Source organism: Artibeus jamaicensis, unplaced genomic scaffold (assembly GCF_021234435.1).
Source record: "Artibeus jamaicensis isolate MK-2021 breed Jamaican fruit bat unplaced genomic scaffold, CSHL_Jam_final contig_432, whole genome shotgun sequence".
In the NCBI taxonomy this organism is placed as follows: Eukaryota; Metazoa; Chordata; class Mammalia; order Chiroptera; family Phyllostomidae; genus Artibeus; species Artibeus jamaicensis.
Window position 1 is genome coordinate 7527317 of NW_026521828.1, and position 21144 is coordinate 7548460.

Here is a 21144-nt window from a genome sequence, read left to right on the forward strand (position 1 = left end):
ATAGTCCCACCTGGTATGCCATTCACAGAAGTTACCGCTGGTAAGGAAAGACCACTGAGGTCCCCTACTCATTTCCATTACAAGGAGAGGGATAAAAACAAGGCATTCGTTGCTGGCTGCTTTAAGCACACCAACTATTTATATTTTACCCTTACATAAATTGGCAGCATTCTTAGCTCTTATCTACAGATTACAGTTCTTGATTAAGAGAGAACGGTATAGAGCAAAATTTAACAGCTACAAAATGGGGGTGCAGGGCTCCATGACAGGGTATACTGCTCCTCTTCGATTCAAATTCATGAGTACTCAGCACACCACCTTGTACAATGAGAGTTTCTTTCCTCCATGCTATAGAGTCCATGGGGTGAATTCAACTGACACCATAACTCCTGATTCAAATGGAAGATCTTATCTTTGGTTTGAGTGTCTGAAGTCGACCACAATCCCAAATCAGATGTGTGCGCCCATGTGCAGCTTTAGCCCTGATATTAATGCAAACGCCCACCCTCCCAAGACCTGTCTCCCCTTGAGGGCGCTCGACTCCCAGAAAGCCCAAGCCTGGCTCCCTCCTCAACACATGCAGCACCAGAGGGAATCATTCCAACTCAGGGATTCACGGGGACACTAGGATACAGCATAGCAGCAGTTCATGCATTTTATTTCTAAAAGCCAAAGCTCAAGGCTGGGCTGGTCACTGTGCCAGATGAACCAGCAGGACATTCTCCCCTCGAATGAAAATCTGATTTATGTGTCTAGTGAATACCTTCTGGTAATCTACTTTGGGCTTTCTCTTTTTCTTACGGGACTGGCCCCTAGAAAGCGTGGTAGCTCTGGAAAAGGTACCTCCCACACTAGACCCTTCTGTCCGCAGAGTCCTCCCTGACAGCTCTGACCGGGACTCCTCCCTTGTGGATGCCTGCAGGGAGGAAGGGACGGAGCGGGAAGGCTTGCGTGAACCCCGGTCAGTGTCTCCTCTTCCCCACACTGAAGCTACCTTCCAAGTGGACGTCTGAGAGTATCTGGACAGAGTGGAGTCTTCAACTGCAGACTTAGAATCTGCCTCCTTCTTGGAAGAATCTTGAAGTTTTAGTCGATCAAATAGCTACAAGGAAAGCAATGACAAATATTAGCCCTTAACATCCCTCTTCCAATACACAGAAATAAAGACCAAAGTCTTTCAATATGCTCTGTGGACAACTTGCTTCGCAACTTTTAAAAAGTCAGCAATGAATTTTCTTTTCTTTTTTTTTTTAGCTGCTTTACTCAAAATATTTTAATAAAAATAGATTTATGACGCATTTACAATGCATCTTTTAACACTAGCTTGGGGGTGGAAAGCATTTCAAAATTACTATTAAAATCAATAGCTCAGGAATGACCTTATTTTCCCCTCCATAGGTTAATTCCACCTTTAAAAAATCCAAGAACCCCTGGATGTTCCCTTAATCAGAAGGATCAATTGTTTGTTTCCAATCACCTGCCAGAAAGGAAACTGGCAATTCTGACGGGTCCACTTATGGACCCACGTGCTCTGTGGCCAAAAAGTCAGCAATGAATTTTCTATTTCTACCCATAAATCTGCAAATATGTCAAGAGAAAAGGCACCTGCTTATTTCTACAGGGTAAAAGAGAAAGACTTTTTGGCCTTGTTGCAGGTCAAAAGCAGAAACTCATGTGAGATTAGCTGGATGCATAAGAAGACAAACTGCTGGAGACCTTGGTCCAGACATACCTTGGTGACAGCACTAGGGCCTTCCCACTAGGAAACATGCTCACTGGGCTCAGTGACTTTAATTCCTAAGCTGAAAGCATGATGGTGCCCAGGAAATGAGGAGAAATGGCCTACCCTCGTGAGAGTCAATGAAGAATCCCGCTCATACGCTTTGCCTAGAACAGGCTTTCGGTAGGTCTCATCCACATCGGTAAGTGCCTAGAGAAACAGCCCAAAGGAGAAAATAAGGCAGAGTTAAAAATATTTCTATAGCTTTCAAAAAAATTTTTAAAGGCAGAATAACATCTAATTGTAGCATAATTAAACTTAAGAGGTGACTCAGCTACTGGCAGAAAAAAAAATGGTAATACCTGGCACCCTCTGAGTAAGATTTCCAAGTGGCTACGACCATGTAAGACGAATTTCTACTGTGGCAAGGGGCCTTTACAACTGCAGAGAGGTTCTTAAATTTCAATGTGCATGAATTCTAGGAAGTTTATTAGACTATGAATCCAAGGCTACTACTCTCCTAGAGATTCAGGTTCAGTAGGTCAGGATGAAACCTAGAAACTTTATTTTAACCAGAAATCCTAGGTGACTCTGCTGCAGGACAGCCTTAGACACACTTTGAGAAACACTACACTATTGCTTCTTCTCCTTTTCCAGTTTCTAAGTTTTATGAAGCAATTAAGAGAGACTGACTAGAGTTACACAATGAATTACCGGTGAATTCTTGTTATTGAGAGATCAGCCACACAGGACAGCTGTCAGGATCAAAGGAGATCCTGTGTGAGCAACTGCTTTGAAAAGTGTCAATCACCATACAAACATAAGCTGACAGTACCATGAGTACCAGCACTGTCATTACATATGTTTGCTTAAGTCCTTTTCCTTCGAAAATAAAATTATAATAATAAAATATATTTCTTCACATTTTAGAGGCAAGAAAACTGAGCCTCAGAAATTACCTTGCCTAAAGTCACACAGTTACCAAGTGGTAAAGTTAGGATTCAAATCCAGGTTTTCTAATTCCATGATGGTTGAAAACATGGTTTTAAAAGCCAGAAAGAACTAAAATAAAGTCCTAGTACTTCTACTTACTAACAGTGTGATCTGGACTAATCCCTTCATTTGTGAAATGAAACAGAAACATATATACAATTCATTCACTGAAATAATATATGTAAAGTTCTTATTATAGTATCTGGCACATAGGTGCTTACTAAATATTAGCAACTACTATTATTATCCAGGGGAATGCATGGATGCAGACAAAGCGCAGGGAAAAGAAAAGCTGGAGACGGATGACCATAAGGAAGAGAAACACTAGGAGCCCTGATGGCTCCTAGTTTACCTGCCTCACATTACACTGTGCTACAACATAACATATCCCTTCTTCAATATCTAGTGAACAATAGCCTCTAGAAGGCTGGGGGCATGTGTACACTTCTTCATAAGCAAACACCATGCAAAGTATCTTGCTTATCAATATGTCTGCATTCCCTCTAACCTTATCTTTCTTTTTTTAAAATGTAATCTTTATTGTATTTTTTCTATCTTTTCAAAAACAGAAGAGTGATGGTTCCTTTCTGAAACTTCTGCACTTAGCATTATGTCCAGCGAAAATGAGATGCCAATAAATATTTTTAATAGAAAATCAATGTAAAATTTACTAAACAGTTGAAGTAAGTCATTATTCCTTCAGGCTGGGTTTCTCAACTTTGGCATTAAAAACATTCTGCACTGGATAAATTTTTGTTGTTGGGGTGCTGTCTGCATTGTAAGACATGCAGCAAAATCCACAGCCTCTACCCACTAGATGCCAGAAGCACCCTGTCATTCCACAGTGGGACAATCAAAAAAACGTCCCCAGATAGTGACAAATGTCCCTGGGAGGGAGACAAGGGTAAAGTTACCCAACTAAAAGCCACTGCCTTAAGAAAAAGAAAATAAAAAGAACCTTTTTGTTGCTTCCCAAGAGAGTGTAAAGATTCTGTTTTTTCTGGGAAGTTATTCTGTAGGTTTTGCTGAATAAGGTTACTCGGGACCTTTAAACTTATAAAAGATTTAATGCCCCAGAGGTTCTTCCAGCCCCTTGAGGAAGGCTCAATTACCATATTCCAGAACTTGTCAAATGCAACGAGGAAGCCCGTGCAGACGCCCCGAAGTCCCTTGAAAGTGCGGATGTGAACATTCACCTTCACCCCTTCCCGGATACAACGATGGAGTTCACCCAGAGGGCTGCCTTCATGCACTGAAACACGAGAAGAATAGTCAGCATAGCACGAACATCTGCTCTCATTCCCAGAACTAATGACCTAGACCACCCATCCACCTCCAGCAACACAAGGCAGCACTATACAGTGGCAACCTCCCACACTGTGGGAACAGAGAGGCCCAATGGGCAATATGGCTGTTACAGGCGACACACACTGGAATGAGACCAGATTCCACCACAATGTGGATAAACCATGTGAATGGCTATCATCCGAAAGTTTCGCCTTCTGCACATCCCAGAGTCTATGATTCTAAGATGCATCAGCATTTAAAGCCTTTCTGGGCAAAAACAAAACAAAACAAAACCACATTAAATGTACACAGCAGCTAGATTCTTCTCATTCTGTGTTTAGTTAAGACAACATTTTTTAGGGTAATTCTCATAAACCACATATCCAGCTTGAGCCCTCCAAATCACTGAAAATCTTGTTCATATGTCTGAAGTGTTTCAACGTACATCACCTTCACACTAGTAGTCATGGACCTGCTTGTATTCCAGCCTTTCTGGGGGAATGGCACCTGCTGAACATTTGGCTCCCATGAGATTGCTGATGAGCAGCATGTAAAAACAGCAGTGTGACAACGCATAAGAATGCTGGGATTATATTATCAGCTTTTACAATTACGGATTCTTTTTGCAGAGCTTGGGAACGGAGATAAAGTTTTTTATTACCTCATGTTAATTTACCCTTCACAATTTGCTGCCTATACTACATAATGTATACAACCTCTCAAAAGAAAATCACACATACACATTCTCTCTCTCACACACACACTCTCGCATTCATGCATATAGTCTCAGTCTTTCCCTCCCTCCCAAGTTTGCAAGGCACAATTCTTTGGAGGTTACTGCCATTGAAAGTATACAAACAAAAAATGACTGTTTTCTTGCTAGTGGCACAAAAATAGAACAACAGTTCCACAGTTCAGTTTGGATAACTCATTCTTCTTGACCTCATTCTTCACTCATGGATGGGCTTATAAATGATGGCAGTGATAAATTAATAAAAGAAAATACTCTTAGAAGGAAGTGACATAAGGTGAGAAGTAGGAGCTTATGTCAGACTGAAGATGCAGCAAGAAGGCACAGATGATACAGAGTGGCAGAAAGAGCAGCCTTGGGAAGGAACGTGAGAACCTTGGTCTGACCTTCATCACCTACCCTTCCTCTAGCAATAGTCTAAAATTCTTTGACCCTTTGATGTATGTGTGTGTGTGTGTATGTACATGTGTCTGGATATGTGTTACAAACTGTGTTGAATCCAACATTGTAAACAACTTTCAGTGTGACCTTGGTAAATAATTTTCTCTCTACAAATCCAAGTTTCCTGATTCATAAAATGAAGTTAGAGGACTAGTTAGCTTCTAGATTCAGGAATAAATCTCCATAATTCAATTCCTCAGAAACTGATCACAGTGCCTGGATTACTCACTTTGCCTTTACATGTACACTGCCCCCGCATCACTCCCTTACACATGTGTTTCCACAAAGAGGGGAAAGACCATTCTGTTTCTAAGTTGGAAGAAAATGGGGCGCTGCTTCTCCCTGCACACCCCCAAATCAAAGAGGAAGGACAAGCATGTAGCTCAACAAGTCCCTTATTCTAATTAAACCAATAGGAAACTCAGGTCTTTCTTTCATCTCTTACATCTGTGTCTTTCCCTTGATTTTTTTTCCTTCAAAAAATGTAATAAGGTATAGTTCCAGGAAGCAGTTCTCCCCTTCTGTGATCAAAGGTACAACACCAGCATCACCTATCAGAGCAACCTGCCAAGGCGAAAATGAGCTTCACATTCTGAACCTCTTTCCAGCAGCCTCTGTGACAAACTCCAAATAGGTATGAGCTAATAAAAACTTAATATGACAAAGGCAAAAAAAAGCGCCTCTTTTTTGCAGAAAACCTTTCTTCTAAATCTCCCTTTCCATTGCCATCATGCTTGGGCCACACCCTCCCAAATCCAGGTCACTTTTTAAAGCTCCACTCTTCCTCTTTTCCCTGCTCATGACCATCACCAAATTCAAACAATAGATTCTCAATAACTCAGATCTTTCTTCTTCACAACCAATCATATCACCATCATCAGTGTCACCATCATTATCACCAACTACTAAGCCCTCAGTATGGGCCACACCCTGTGGTAAGTTTAACTTTATGTACCATTATTTTCTTCAATTGTCGCAACTAACACATACGTAGCCTTATTTCCCCTCAGTCCATAGATCAAGAAATCAAGGCTTAGGAAAGTTGAAATAATTTGCTCAGTCACCCACCCACCTACCTAGTAAACAGCTGAGCCAACCATCAACAGAGGCAGAGCACACGCACCCTGACCAGAGCCTTTGATAACAGTCGACCAGGGACAGTTCACATTCGCCAAGAATGTTCCCGCATGTTAAGGAAGATTATTGCTGTAAATGCTTTAAAGGTGTTAACTAATTTAAACATCACCACAACAGAGTCTATTGTGGTCCTCACATTGCAGATGAAGAAGCGGGAGCCCCGAAGAGTCTAAGTGACTCACCTGAACTAAAACAGCTAGCAGTGGGGGAGCTGGTGCTCACACAGAGGCAGTCAGACCTGTGTTCCTCTCCACCCCCAAATGCGCTTTACCACCAGAAACTTAGCTCCTAGAAACATCCGCCCCGAAAGTGCTTTTGCTTAAGAGTACACTCCATGGTTCCCATTCTCCATCATCATAAAGTCTAACGGAAACCCTTCGGGCTGGCTCTTCCATGGATTCTAGCAACAAGTCCCTCTCTGGACTTAAATTCCACTCTCACCGCTCTGGACACAAACCCTCAGCTTCACACATGCAGCACCCTCCACACACCAAAAATGAGCATGCAAGGAGACAGGAAAATGACGGACGTCCTCTCCCCCCTCCCCTGAGATGAGCGCACAGGGTAAGCACAGAGGCCCTGGGGTTGGACGAACCCAGGATTCTCAGCTGCAAACTAACCAGCTGTGTGACCTGGGCTCTAAAAGGTAATAACTGAACCTCCGTTTCTTCATCTACGAAGCTGTATCTAAGGGCACAATGAGACATAATGCATTTAAAAGGCTTAGCAAAATGTCAAGTGCGTATGTGCTCAATAATAGTGGCTACAATTAGCAGCAATAAAATTATCACCTGGCTTACAAAGGGGCATAAGGAACCTTTCTGGGTGATGGAATTGTTCTGTATCTTAATTGTGGTGGTGAAAATACATGAAAAGGGAGTATTTTGCTATATGCTGAGTATTTTACACCTCAACAGCCTGATTTTCAAATAATTACTGTTATCTGGAATCACGATCTTCCTTGCCTTGAAGACCTAAAGTTAACCCTTACAGAAACTCTTTCTTGAATAAATCTAGTCTCCATCCATGCTTCTGTTTTTGTTTTTGCTTTTTTTTTTTTGCTTTCTGAAGGTCATAACTCTTTGTGATGCCTACCCATCTCCCTCATACACACTACTGGTTCCAGTGGCATGACTAAAATTTTCAGAGCAAACTGAGGCCTTGATTCCAGGCATATATTTTAAAGTGGTAAATCAACAAAGCTGGGCTTCACACTGTGCCAGAACACTATAGCAAAGGTGCTCCCCAGGTAAAGCTAAAGCCACCCACCACATAGAAATATTTCTTTTCCTTGACAATCTTAGTAGCAAAGCAATAACTGGCAAAATGGAAAGGAATGTTACATTCTGAGACCTGGGGCGCATTTCAAAGACCTGATGTGGCAAAAAGCAGAGGCAAAACCAGGTCCTCCAAACTGCTTTTACTTTAGGAATGGGATGCTCGCCCCCCATCTTTGTGTTACTGTGGGACAAGCAATCTGGGGTGAACCCTAAGCTTGGGCAAGGATGCTCTGGCAAGGTGAATCGCCTGACAGAGGCACCCCCAACAGCACACAGCTTTTCAGGATAAATAAACACATTTCTAGGAATAAGACCAAATATAGCCTTGCTTACTAGCACAACCCTCTATTAGGAAGGCAGGGATCTAATAATGTCACAATTCAGCTATCAGGATACAGATGCTCTGAATGGCTAAGGAGGTCATTGCACTCACCCGGCAGATGTCAGAACTGCTCGCCAGATAACTAAAGATATAACCCTGGGCTGTTTTTATTCCGTTCATACAAGACCTAATTCACACATTAGCAACCTCTGCTGTTTACAGCTTTGCTCTAAGGATCTATTAGGAGGCTACAAGAGCTGTAAAACAGTGTCTGTGTTTTAGTGGCATTTGTGCCTGCTGCATTCTAGCACTTAAGATCTGGCAAAGCGAAAAGGTGCACATCGAGAGCCTGCGACCCTTCTCCTACGTACAGCACCGAGGAATGAGCCGTCACTTAACGTGCAGGGGTTGAGGTTCTGTCCCCTGCGCCATCTGAACAGATCTCCCCACACTCCCTCCCATCGTCCCCACACCCCACTGACCAAACGCTCACTCCCCTAATGCTGGCTGTGCACCACCTCCTCCGTCTGTGGTCCCCCAAACCGCCCGACACCTATGCAAGCCCTTCCTATGGTTTCCGGGCTCCACTTCTCCAGACCCGCCCCCCCCATTCCTGCAGAAGCTCTCTGTAAGTTCCCTATCACCCCACCACCTTTGCAGACCGACACCCATTACGCACGCAGACCCTCCCCATTGCTCCCGATCCCCTCTCCAGCTTTTCCTACTCTGCCTCAGGGCTGGTGCCGACTCTTCATCATTCTGGACGACCGCTCCCATTTCCCACAGTATTCAAGCAAGTACAACCGCCCTCCTCAACAGTCGCTGACTACCTCTGCAAACCTTCACGAGACCCTCCCCCTAATAAGTACAGACCCTACCTAGTACGCCAAGCCCCCATCGTCCCACAAGTGCCCCTTCGGCCGCCACCTCACGGACAGCCAGCCAGTCCCTCGTCTGCGCCCGCCGGACTCACATGGCATTCGCGTGAGCACGTTGCGCGGTGCCTTCCTGCTCCGGCCCGGAGGCCGGCGGCTATCCCGGTCGGCCTCGTCCCCTTCCTTCTTGACCACCATGAGGCGGCGGAGGCGCTCGATGCGCTCGGGGTCCGGGGCGGGGGCGTCTGCCCGGCGGCGGGTCCTGCTGGAGGGTCGAGCGGCGGCGGAGGCCCCTGAGGCTGGGTCTGCGCCCCGCGCCCGCCCGCGCCCGCCGCCCCGGGACCCTGTCCTGAGGAAGGTCTCGTACGCGGCCACGTTGTTGAAGCAGGGCGCGTTGGGATAGGGGATGGGAGGCAGGCGGGGAGAGTACAGGGCCAGCAGCGGGTCGAAGCTGTCCGAGTTGACATCCAACCGCGGGCTGGGCGGGCGCGCCGGGCTCCCGGCGCCAGGCGACCTCGCCCCCCGCTCCCGCTCCTCCATGTTTGAAAGGCCCGCAAGCTGAGGCCGATGGGAAGAAGGAGCCGGGCCGCCAGAGGGCGGTACTGCGCAGCCGCGGAGCGAGGTCGCACTGCGCCGGCGCGACCGCGGGAGGGCAGCACCTGTCCGCGGTCAGCTACCCCAGGGGCGTGGCGCGCAGCTGCGGCTTGTCAGGGCTCCGTATGTCCTGAGCGCGGGGGTGACGGATTAATGTTTCAATGCTATATTTCCCCATCTGTGTATCACTTGGCGTGTTCGTTAATACTCCAGATTCCCTGGGGTCGAGTCCGGGACCAGTGTGTTAACTCTCCGGGCGTGTCTCTCTTCGCTGGGACTGCTATTTACTCCTAGCTTGAGCTGGCAGGAAGAAGGCTAGAAATGTCCCAATTTGCTTTCATGCTAAGTACCGATGCCGTTAAGCCTCCCTAGACACAAATTACTTAGCTTCGCCGGGTCTTCACATTCTTATCCTCAATATGACTAATAGTTGCTACGTCCTAGAATTGCCCTAACAGGGAAGATACAGTGCAGAGTGCGTAAATGCTCCATGAATGTTAGCTAATATTGGTTAAGTGCACAATGAAATAATGAAGAGGGGGCGGATTCCAGTCCTCCATTTCCTACATCCTATTTAAAAAGTAATTTGCACTAACAAATCTTAGTATTAAAGAAAAATCATTAGCATCACTGATTTTCTAAGCATTGCTGAGCAACTGAAGAAAAAATGATCCTGGTCTTGGAACACAGGATGAAGGATTTACAAGACTGGTTGTACTTTATACTCTCTGCTCAGCAAAACATTTTTTAATATTAAAATGATAGTCTTCTCTAAAGGCCCAGGTATTAATTACCCCCCTCATCCAGCAGAGATAAGATGCTCCAGTTACCTATGAGCCACAAAAATCTAATTGCCACCACTCCTCAAAACTATCAACTAGTATTGACTCTACACCAGCTCCTTTTGTGTATCTTAGTTCTTTAGATTTGGAAAGGAAGCCCAAGAAAATACTATTCTCTATCCTAAAAGAGCAAGATGAAAATGATTATAAACTGCACTATACATTGGAATACACACACAAAATAACAAAAACCATCAAGCAATAATAGCACTATAGATTTAGTTATGGCATGAGTATTAAGCCCAGAATATTCATTTGCTCAAAAACCCTCTGCCAAAACAAAACCCAAAGCTGCAAACTGCTGGCAATTCAAGCAACAAGTGTTTGTCCCCAAACCTTGTGACAAAACCAATTATCAGCCTTTGTAGTATTGCACAGCATCCACTGAAAGCACATTTCTTTGGATGGCTTTGTCTTGAAAACTCATACTTTAATGCCTATATGTTTTGATATGAAGTACTAAAAATTTACTTACCCCTTTTGTTAGTCAAGAGCTACATTATTTATTGCCTTATTTCACTTACAGTATACCTTGTGGCCCAGAATGTGGTGTATCAACGACCATAGGCATCAGGACCCTTTAGAGTTAAAAAGCAAATTATGGAACCCCCAATCTTCATGGGGAAATATGGAGTCATCATTTTAAACAAGCATCCCAAGCACCTTTGTGCACCCAGAAACCTGTGAACCATTGCTATGATGAAAGATATGTATGTTCTGGCTTATGAAGACACACACACACACACAAGTGGGACTCAGATATACTGTGTGAGAAAAATAAATGAAAAATTAGGCCTAGGGAGCTGAAACCTTTATTCTCACACAGATTTTATCAATTGCTAAACATGAACCAGATCTGTTCCTGTGGAGTAAGAACAGGAAAGGAAAACATGGTGTGGACAGATGGGGCATCAACTGGTGAGGCGTGAGACCAGCCGTTGCTCTTTCAAAAATACATGTTCTTCTTGGCTGTAAATTCTGCAATGCAAGACCAGGCACTGGGACATGAGCTGTCTTAGTTCTCAATAAAGCCAAATTAACTTCTTCCCTCTACAATATGAAACAAGGACAAGAGGCAATGTGAGTTCTCCCACCACCTGTCCCCACTATCTCCCCTGTTCGGAGGCCAACAGCTGGGCAGCATGAAATTACTGCGGCAACTTCCTGGGCACCTCACCCATGCCACCTCCACTGGCGAGCACCAGGTGGAGATGTTGGCACTCCAGTGACACCTGCCCTGGGTAACCTGGAGGGGAGTGTTGACCCCTCTGCTCTCCAATTCAAATGTCATTGTTCTGATGATACAAAAGTGACCTCAGAATCTTTTTAACGAAGTCCAACAGGTGACAAGGTGACTTTAAAAACAAGTATCTAAAGGACATGGAATGAATGTTTCTCCCTGCCAGTTCATTCATTCTCACACATTTTTTCTCAAATATACATATGACTCTTCTTAGAAAGACATAAGTGACCTTGCAAACAATGCCCCTGGCAAGACAACGGTCATGCTGATTAACTCCACAAAATCGATCTATAGACTGTCTAAGAAGGACATCCAAACTACTCATTTATTTCAACCAAGGTTGCCAACTTGGAGACTGACACCAAGCCAAGTTTTCTTTGGAATTCCTGAATTCAGAGAGAGCCTGCAGGCATTGGCCTACATTCACCTCCCGGTCTGCCAACGATGAATGCCAAGCAGATGGGTGGGAAAGGTGAGATTTAAGGTCACTGGATTCTCTAGTTAAGAACAAGTGTGCCACAGTAAATTTTGGGTTCGACTTGAATCATAGGTGGAAAGAGCCTGGCAGGTTTTTGTAAGTCTTGTGCCATAATCTAAAAATGATTCATTTCGCAAGGCATAAAATAGTTCTCACTTTATAAAAATAGTACCATGATTTTTTAAAAAAATGCACTTCTACCAAAGGAACCATGTTCTAACACTGCAGAAAAGATGTTCCACTTAAAGAACAAAACCCCTCGCCCCATCCATGCCTTCCCTCCCTGCTCCCCTCCCAGCCAGAGTCATGTCACGCCTGGGACACTGTTCTGGGTGGTAGGGATACTAGGGCCACCTAAGGCCAGAAGACTTGGGGGGCCGTCCTGGTTAAGCACAGCAGAACAGTAAAGCAAAGGGTCAGCTGTCTTCATCTAGGATCTCTGGGTGCTCCTTCCAGAAAGCATCCCCGATGATATCGCAGTGCAAGGGCACTGGCTTAGTCCTGGTTCGCGTCACTGCCACCTTTTTCCCTTCCATTTCCGTGGGCAGCTTAACTTCTTTGGTCGTGACTTCTCCCACCTACAGGTAAGTTAGAATATTGACACTATGAACTCAAGAGTGGGCTTGGGAGAGAAGGGGGAGATGTGAGGGAGGTTTGCTTACTTACTTTATATACTTTGACATACATATATTTATCAGAGATACACAAATACACATATATCCTGACATACATGAATTTCTTTATAATTAAAAATACTTCTAGAAAGAGTTATGTTGCTATATTCTAAAAGAACATCTTAGGAACAGAGATTTCTTATTCCTTGTGAGCAGTAACTATAAAATTTTTTAAAATAACTATAGAATTAATGGTAGTTTTGTTTTCCCACCTGCATTAAGAAGTCTCCAAAGAACAAATGTGCTTTAAAAAAACGAGTAAAAGAGCTGAAGTTGCTAGTGGAATGACTGACTAGCTCCCAAGGTTCCCCTTAATACTTGAAAACATTCATTTCAGAAAAACTACTTTGGATGGAAGGAAATACATTTAGAGAAAATCATGTGGCCAGGAGCTGGTCACGGAGGGAAAATACTGGTGGAATGAAGGATTTAGGTAAATGTACAGACTCATTATGGAACATTAAGGTAAGTATGAATGTCTGGGGAATCTCATGAGTATTCTGCAAGTATCAGAACCCTCACATCAACATCAACATCTCTTAGGACCTCCCATTACAGGCGCCCTATTACAGGATGTATGGATATTTAGTGGTATTATCCAGTGTAGGAGAAAACATTATTGAAATGTGTTATGAATGCAACACTCCTTATACCTGCACTGTAATCCTTTAACAGGGTTTTATTTGATTTGAGGAGAGATTATGACCCAGAAAAATAAGTGTCACAGGTCTAAAATTCTGTGATTCTACTTACAAGAGAGATTCAAGGTCACAAATTTCACTGACAAACTGATATAGTGAACCTGGACCAAAAAACCCCACACTGAAATAGTCATCTACAGCTTCTTGTTTTGGGAAGCATCTAACTCGTGTTAGCACCTGCAGTCACAGCAGCACACAGGCAGCAGGGAAGACAAACTCGGGATGGGCACAGACTCTTCCCCCGACCCCCATCTTTCTCAGGGTGTTACCTTTTGCCATATCAACACGGTCCCTTTCCTACACACCGGTGGCTCGTTATTGTAGTTGATGCTGAATTCAGAAAACAAAATCTCGTTCTTGTCTGCTGCAAGAGTTCCCTGGGAAAATAAAAGCAGATATACAAAGCTCTGTATGTCTCATCTCCGCCCCAAGCGTACCACTCCACCTCTACTTAAACTGCCTAACTGGAAGTGTTTTACCGAACATCTTTTGATACTTAAGAATTTGCGTTTTAAGAGCAGTTCCAATCTTTGGATGTATAAATTCAAAAAATTCTTGCTGGCTGAGCACTATGCTATATTCCTAAAACTAATACAGAATAATATTGAATGTAAAAAAAAAATCTCTTCTGTAGCAGACAGTGGCTTCACAACTCAGGACGTGATGGGGACAGGAACAGTGAGATACCTATTCTGTACTAGACACTTTATTTTCTTATTTGACCCGCATAACCATCTCTGTATTAGAAATGAGGACTCTGGAGCTTAGAGAGTTTACACAAATTGCCCAAGACTATAGGTTGCTCTTATTCCTCTAAGAAGAATCAAAATCCAAACTCGGCTCTTCCAAGATGGACAGACCTATTAGCATTCCTATTACTGCTACACAGCAGAAATGACGCCTGCTGGAGTGTGGTTGGCAGGTAATAATATGGGTGTAGTAATTTATACTTTTAATTAGAACATTTCACCTAAAATGTCGTGTAGTGTGCCTGAGTGTGATAATGTTATGTTACATAATCATATGCTTATGATTTTGTAATAAAAAGGGGGTGTTATTTGTGCCAGACCCTGTATATAAATCTTCATCATCATTTACTAATTATAAAGGACCAGACACCATAGTAAGAGCGGTTACAATTCATCATTTCATTTCAGAGTTATTATACTACAAGTCGCACTGTCATCTAATAACAAAAGCCAGTGTTCACTAAGTGCTTACAATGTGCTTTGCACTGTCCTATGTGTTTTATATGCATCACATCGTTTAATTCTCACCGTAACCTATGGGGCTGGAACTATTAATCTGTACATTTTACCTCTAAAAAACTAAGTCAGAGGGGATTAAATCAAACAGGAACATGACGAGTACGACTACTTTACTCCCAGAGCCTAGACGCTTTACCATGCGTCGGGGTCAGAGACCTGAGAAACTGCAGGTGCCCAGCAGGTCCTGGCCATGAGAGGAGAGGTCAGGAGGGACTGGCAGAAAAAGAAGCGCACATGCCCTGTCTAAAGAGGGCAGTCAAGGCTCAGCTCCGGCCAAGCGCTACCGCGTGGGAATGCAGGGCCAGTGTCACTGCTTCCATCTTCCAGAGCAGGACACTGAGGCTCAGGGAGGAGAAGTAACTCACAGAGCACCCCAGAACAAGCAAGCAGCAGAGCTGCCGCTAGTCTGATTTTCAAAGCTACAGAGAGAGATTTAAAAGAATGCAAAATATCATGGGAGAGACTACAGTTAAGCATTAATACAATAAGACTTTTATACCTGTAATCTCTCTTGGGCTTGTACTGGTGTTAATCCAGACTGCTGTACGAGTGCCCAGAAAACTGTATTATAAAGATTATTGATGTGACCTGTCAAGAGAATAAAGTAGCACTGTTTATACATATATACATATATGATCTTTACTCAATATTCATGCTTCAAAAATACAAGAGCCGCACCACTATCCTTTTTAAAGGAAAGAAATCTCAGAGAGATTTACTGACCTCCCCAAGACCATACACAGGAAACACGGGGGGAAGTGGGCAACCAGAAACGCACTTATTTCCTAAGACTTTTTATTCTGTCACACTTTACACAAACCTGTTCACTTGTGCACTAAGCTTAGGTATACCTTCCAGGTTATGGGATTTACACTGTTCCCACCTCTTTTCCAGTTCTTCTGGCAAAATCAAGATACACCAAATGAGAAAGTCTCACAAATATTTCAACATTGTCATGTAGGACAGGAGTCACATCTCAAACCCCCAGAGTAGGTGACCTGCCACCCACCCCAAGAGAGAACAGGGACTGGTGGAGACTGTGGCACACAGACTCCTGTGTGTGTGTGTGTGTGTGTGTGTGTGTGTGTGTGTGTAAAGGCAGCAGCCACTGCAGAGGTTCTGTCCAATAGCAAGTGGAATATAGACAAACCTACTACTGCCAGATCTTCCAATTTAAAAAAAAGGTGGAAATAGTATTTACCTGAAATCTTACAATTTTTTCAATTACTTTCAACTAATTTTAAAAATTTTTAAATATTTCATTCCAAACAAAAATACATGCGAGCCAAACTTGTGCCAGATTACCACCTCTTGAGTCTGGAATTGGTGATTTAATTGCATCTGTTCAATTCCTTTCACTTACAATCCGCCTGCCGCCAGCTGAGGTAGTCCTTTAAGGTCTGATTGTTAGGATACAGCACAACTCTTCCATCAAAGCCCGGGGGATACAGAAGGGGCTGGTCCTCAAAGTAATCCGGCCAATAAAACACGAAGCTGGAGGCGAACTGGGAGGCCACGTGAGTCATAAACTTACTTGTGAGTGTAAGGCACAGTGGGTGGAGCAAGAAAGGAGAAAAGACACGACATTAACTCAACACCCTGATAGGGCCTGTGGGTGCAACAGAGAGATTACACAGACTGGCCAGCAAACGTACAGATAAAATATGAGGGACCAAGAAAAACTGCTTTAATATTTTAGTTATATATTTGAAATGTAGCCTGCCTCTCCCCTTAGTCCTATAAAAAATTTACTAACATGAATTTTTTCCTCTGTACAATATAATGTAAATTTATGGTTCAAGAGGTATTTTTTTCTAAATCTTGAAAGGAGAGAAATCATTGTTATAAAAAATACCAATTTATTATGTGATTTATTTCCTGTAAGAGTTGAAAATACTCAAATACAAGATTTGTCTGTTTTGTCTGAAATCCTCCTTTATTAAAAGTTTAAGCAATACTGCAATACCTGTGTAGACTGTCACTGGCTAAAGCCAACCTATGAATCATAATATCATATTCCATGGTCTATTTCTCTGGTCTTAATGTTCAATGCCGAATCAGTCCAGAATCTGAGGTGGTGGGGAATGGTGCAGAGAGAATCAGATACAGAGGGATATGGAATGCTCAGACGCCAGACCAAAGTACAACAGTCCAAACAGGAATACAGAATCACTGTGCCATTGAAAACACCGCAGGCATCATCTGAGTCTGAGTTTGAGATAGGCAGAAACCAGAAGCTGACAGGACAGATTCTGAAGGAGCTGGGCTATGGCATTACCTGGCTCTTCTCTTAAACCAATTGCTTTTCCTCTTGAACACAAAGCTGTACTCGTCACTCTGTCCATAGGCTATCACAATGTCCTCCAGTTCTTCCATTACCGTCTGGGCACATTTGGTCATTAGGTGGAGGGCACGGCTGTCATTAGGTTTGGCAAAGTTGTGCTTCTCAGAAAACCTTCGCGAGAGGGAAAGAGAAAAGGGCGTGGATGCAGGAGAGCTAATCATTGACATGTCAGATCAAAGGAGCTGTTCAAAGAGGAAGGTACCTCGAGTCCAAACATTCCACCAGCCACGACCTAATCCATCACTTTAAGAATTCAGGTTTTTCTTGTCCTGACCAGCTAAGAAAAGGGAATGTAATTGTTAAATCTCAACTCCCTTTTCTATAAAATAGGAATAGAGAATATTTACTTTATAGAATTGTCCCGATGATTAAGGGAAGATAACAAATGTAATTATGCCTGGCTTCTTAGAAGTGTTCAATAAGTGTTTATTAAAATAATCATTATTAAAATAGCGGTTTTTCAAAAACTATACTCCCGCATTTATTACACTTGTGCCTTTTTTTACTTTTTTTCCTCCTGAGCCCAGTCCATGTGTCTTGCTACTGAAAATGAAACAAGAACATACTGTCAAGTGTTGCCCACAGCAAGGCCTAAGTGGGCCTCTGAACAGTCAGCGCTCAAACGAAACAGCAGAGCAACCGGCTGAAGAGCTGAAGTACCTGCACGAAAGTGACTTTTTCCACAAGGCCCTTGCCACCAAATTTCTGCTCACAAGTACCCCAGCCCGCTTCTAACCAGCGGGACACCTTGTCGCCTTTAACACCCAGACCAGCTCACGTCCAAGCATGTCATAGGCAGCACCTAGAATGATGCTCAATGCCGCGCGCTCATTGGTTGCTGCGTTACTCCGGTGACCAGGAATCTGGGCCCGCCTCCCGGTCGGATTTCCCCGGAAGCGTCGGCGGGCCGAGCGGCCCGGAGCCGCGCTCACTCACCGATGGAAATTCCTGCCGTCCAGCCGCACCACTACCCAGCAGTGGGGCAGGCAGGTGTCGTCCGTCTCGAATTCCCGCACGTACTCAAACTTGCTCTTTGCCATGATCACTCCCAATTTCAGGCACCGCTTCAATGTAACATAAGTGGAAGCCCAGCAATCGCGAACCTTCACAGTGCAAGCCGCCCACATTCCCCGCCCCCCCCCCCAATCAGACCAGAGAGTCCGCCCCCGGAAGTTCCTTCGTCCCTTCGTGGCCTCTCTAGCCTTAGAGGAGGTCGGCATATTTCTCGCCTCTCCTTGTAGTCCTTAATCCACTTCCGAGCCTGGAAGGAGGGTTCCAATGTTCCCCTTCCCACGACCCGCGGTTGTGGCTTTTCTCCTATCTTACAACAAGTCATTGTGATGAAGTTTAAAAAAAATTTCCAAGTCTGAAATTTTACTTTTTTCTTTCAAAATAGAATTTACTAATTTGTTGTAGAAAACGTAAAATACACAGCCCTGACTGGTGTGGCTCAGTGAATTGAGCGAGAGACTAAACCGAAAGGTCGCTGGTTGGATTCCCAATCAGGGCACATTCCAGGGTCGTGAGCCAGGTCCCCGGTTGCGGACACGAGAGAAGCAATGGATCCACGTATTTCTCTCTGCACACTGATGTTTCTCTCTCCCTCCCTTCCCTTTTCTCCACCCCCCCCCCTGCCAAATGTAAAACATGAAATGAGTGTTATTTTAAAAAAAGAAAATGTAAGATATACAAAAAAGCATAATTAATACTTCATTCATCTCCCCTCTCCATGTCAAAGTTGTTGAAGCTTCCTTCCAGTCTCTTTTCTCTTTGTGGTGTGTTTTACACAGGGACCACACAAACCTGTAATACACATACAATTTTTTATATTTTTTCCACTCACCTTGAGTATTTTCAAATGTCATTAAATATTCAAAGAAAATAGACTCTAAATTAATTTGGTCAACATTTTCACAATTAAATAATCCAAGACCCAGTGTTTTATTTATTGTTGTCACGGGCAGGCAATGCAATAGTAACAATAAAAACTATTATATATTATGCTTTATGATTTATAAATCTCTTGGATTCATTACTTATGTTATTGGTTTTATCCTTAAAATATTATTCAAACAATATAAAAGGATATATGGTAGAAAGTGTCTTGCTAACTCTTAACTCCCTACTTTAGGGAGTTAAGTAAACTATTTCCTGTTTCTTACACACCATCCAAGGAGAGATACAGATATATAATGATACACATAAGTACATATTATATGTAAGCATATATGTACATATATATGTCAGAGCAACCAGATATTACTTCCTTCCCTCCCCACATGTCCCTTTTCTACCGCCTGCCTTGCGCACCCACCCCACACCCAGGACAAGTAGTGGCAGTGGGTAGAGCCTTCAAGGGGATGCAAGAAGAGAGGATGGCTTCCTCACTTGCCAGCTGGGATGCTGCAGAGTTTTCCTGGAGCTGCCATTGTCGGAGGGCACCAAGAGAGTCACTGAAAGATTCTGATAGATGTCATCTCTCCTGATCCCTTCAAGTTTGAGGATATATGTGAATGTAGAGACCACTGACTATGTCACAGCTGGATTTTTCTGGAGCCATCTAAGCCAATAGATGAGAAGGAGCAGCAATGGAATGTGCTGAGAAAAGAATAGGGGTAACTTGCTGCGGTTCTCCCTAGCCTTCCAGGCCTGGAAAAGACCACCACCACCACTCCCACAGGAAGGAGCTCAGAGGTTACAGGAGGAGGGAGGAGCTGGGAGTTGCCTGTGAAGTCATCCTGCTGAAGAGGGTTTGGAGACAGAACTGGAAGAGCCAAAGAGAGCAAGGCTACTCCTCTTCAAGGGATGGAAGGAAGATCCTGCTGATTCCAAGAATAGCCTCAGGACAACCAGACACCATGCCAAGCAGGAAGAGAGAAGACTTTCCACCACCAGGTTAAAGGCCAATTACATAAATGGAACATATGTAAGGCCTCCTACATAAGGAGGCCTCTGACTCACCCACGGCCTGGCCCACTCCTCAATGGGATGGGAATTAAGCCTTGAAAAGAGGGGGCTGATCCAGAGGATCTCAGAACCAGTCCATACTTCCCACCTCCATTCCAGGTTGTTGGAGTGGGGGCAGAGAAAAAGGGCAGACCCAGGGCCTCCTGCTCCATGTCCCTTTAGTAGTGAGCCTGGCCTATTCTGGGGCCAGGCAGTGGGGAGCAGATAACAATGCTTGTTATAAAAAGACAAAACCAAATGACTCTGCATACTCAAAGAGGTGCTTAGAGTAATCAGATTCATAGAGAAACAAAATAGAATGTTGGCTGTTATGGACTAATGGGAGTGGGGAAAGCTGAATTGTTGTTTAATGGGTATAGAATTTCAATTTTGGAAAAGATCAAAAAAGTTCTAGAGATTGGTTGCTCAACACGAATGCACTTTACACTACTGAACTGTACACTTAAAATGGTGAAAATGGTAGTCCCCAGCCAAGTAGCTCAGTTGGTTAGCATATTGCTTTGATGAACCAAAGTTGTGGATTCAATCCCTGGTCAGGACACATACAAGAAGCAACCAATGAATGCATGAATAAGTGGACAAATCAATGTTTCTCTCTGTCTCTCCCCTTCCTCTCTAAAATGAATACAAATGAATAATGGTTTACAAAACCATTAAAAAATGGTTAAGATGCTCAATTGTATGTTATATGTATTTTACACGATTAAAAAGATCCTGCACACAACAGATATTTATGACCTAACTGGATGCTGACCTCTGTTTTCAAAAAATTTCTATTACTTAGGAGATCACTTACTCACTGAGGCTGACAGAAAGAAAAGTAATTGCCTTTGGTATGGAAGTCATATTTCAATTTGTCTTCCCTGCTGCTGACTCATTTCATTTGTACTAAGAGCTGCATTATGTAAATGAAATTCATGGTTGGGGGAAGAAGAACGACTAATTTGTCTCTAAAGTCTCCTTCCCCACTCTGAATCACCCTAATCAAATTTCTGGCTGGAAGTAATATACAGTATTGCTTCCAGGAATGGACTGCCTGTTCTGTCATGGTTTTGAAGTTGTAGTTCTGCCTGCCCGGGACCCCTTGTCCTGTCTTCTGGCAATGGCACCCCAGTTGTCCTTTCCCCACCCTCCAGTCATCTGGTTCATATGAGGATAACACCATCTAACCTTTGCTCTGATGTGAGCACTCGACCAGACCACTTAGTGTCTACAGTGCCTCAGTGT

At 43.7% G+C, this 21144-nt stretch overlaps 2 protein-coding genes across 6 annotated transcripts in view; both read right to left on the reverse strand.

The window, feature by feature from the left end:
- LSM11 (LSM11, U7 small nuclear RNA associated) overlaps positions 1-9359 on the reverse strand; it is a 29694-nt gene extending 20335 nt beyond the window's left edge. For 3 of the 4 annotated variants that reach the window (XM_037152260.2, XM_037152259.2, XM_037152258.2), the window contains exons 1-4: positions 8905-9359; positions 3826-3965; positions 1847-1930; positions 995-1102 (exon numbers count right to left, since the gene is read on the reverse strand). In XM_037152260.2, coding sequence (XP_037008155.2) covers positions 995-1102; positions 1847-1930; positions 3826-3965; positions 8905-9346 — 774 coding nt within the window. In that variant the 5' untranslated portion in view covers positions 9347-9359. Of the gene's footprint in view, positions 1-335; positions 1103-1846; positions 1931-3825; positions 3966-8904 lie in introns of those variants that run through there. The other variant, XM_037152257.2, reaches the window with a different exon arrangement.
- A 1679-nt stretch (positions 9360-11038) lies between these two features.
- THG1L (tRNA-histidine guanylyltransferase 1 like) lies at positions 11039-18104 on the reverse strand. 2 transcript variants are annotated; one of them, XM_037152269.2, is made up of 6 exons: positions 17887-18104; positions 16885-17061; positions 15970-16139; positions 15106-15194; positions 13608-13715; positions 11039-12541 (listed from the first exon to the last, which is right to left on the reverse strand). In XM_037152269.2, the coding sequence occupies exons 1-6, from the start codon at positions 18075-18077 to the stop codon at positions 12380-12382; spliced, it is 897 nt and encodes a 298-aa protein (XP_037008164.1). In that variant the 5' UTR covers positions 18078-18104; the 3' UTR covers positions 11039-12379. The 2 variants fall into 2 exon arrangements, with proteins under 2 accessions (XP_037008164.1, XP_037008165.1); XM_037152270.2 differs by lacking the exon at positions 17887-18104 and having other exon boundaries at positions 15970-16048; positions 16889-16951.
- Between the last annotated feature and the right edge of the window lie 3040 nt (positions 18105-21144).

What these genes read in the sequence shown, in the direction of transcription:
- THG1L (XM_037152269.2), bottom strand. Translation starts at nt 18,077, where the DNA reads ATGTGGGCGGCTTGCACTGTGAAGGTTCGCGATTGCTGGGCTTCCACT. An exon ending in AAGCCCAAGAGAGATTACAG is followed by an intron (nt 13,716 to 15,105) that starts GTATAAAAGTCT and finishes TTATTTTCCCAG; the next exon opens with GGAACTCTTGCAGCAGACAA. An exon ending in CCGTGTTGATATGGCAAAAG is followed by an intron (nt 12,542 to 13,607) that starts GTAACACCCTGA and finishes ACTTACCTGTAG; the next exon opens with GTGGGAGAAGTCACGACCAA.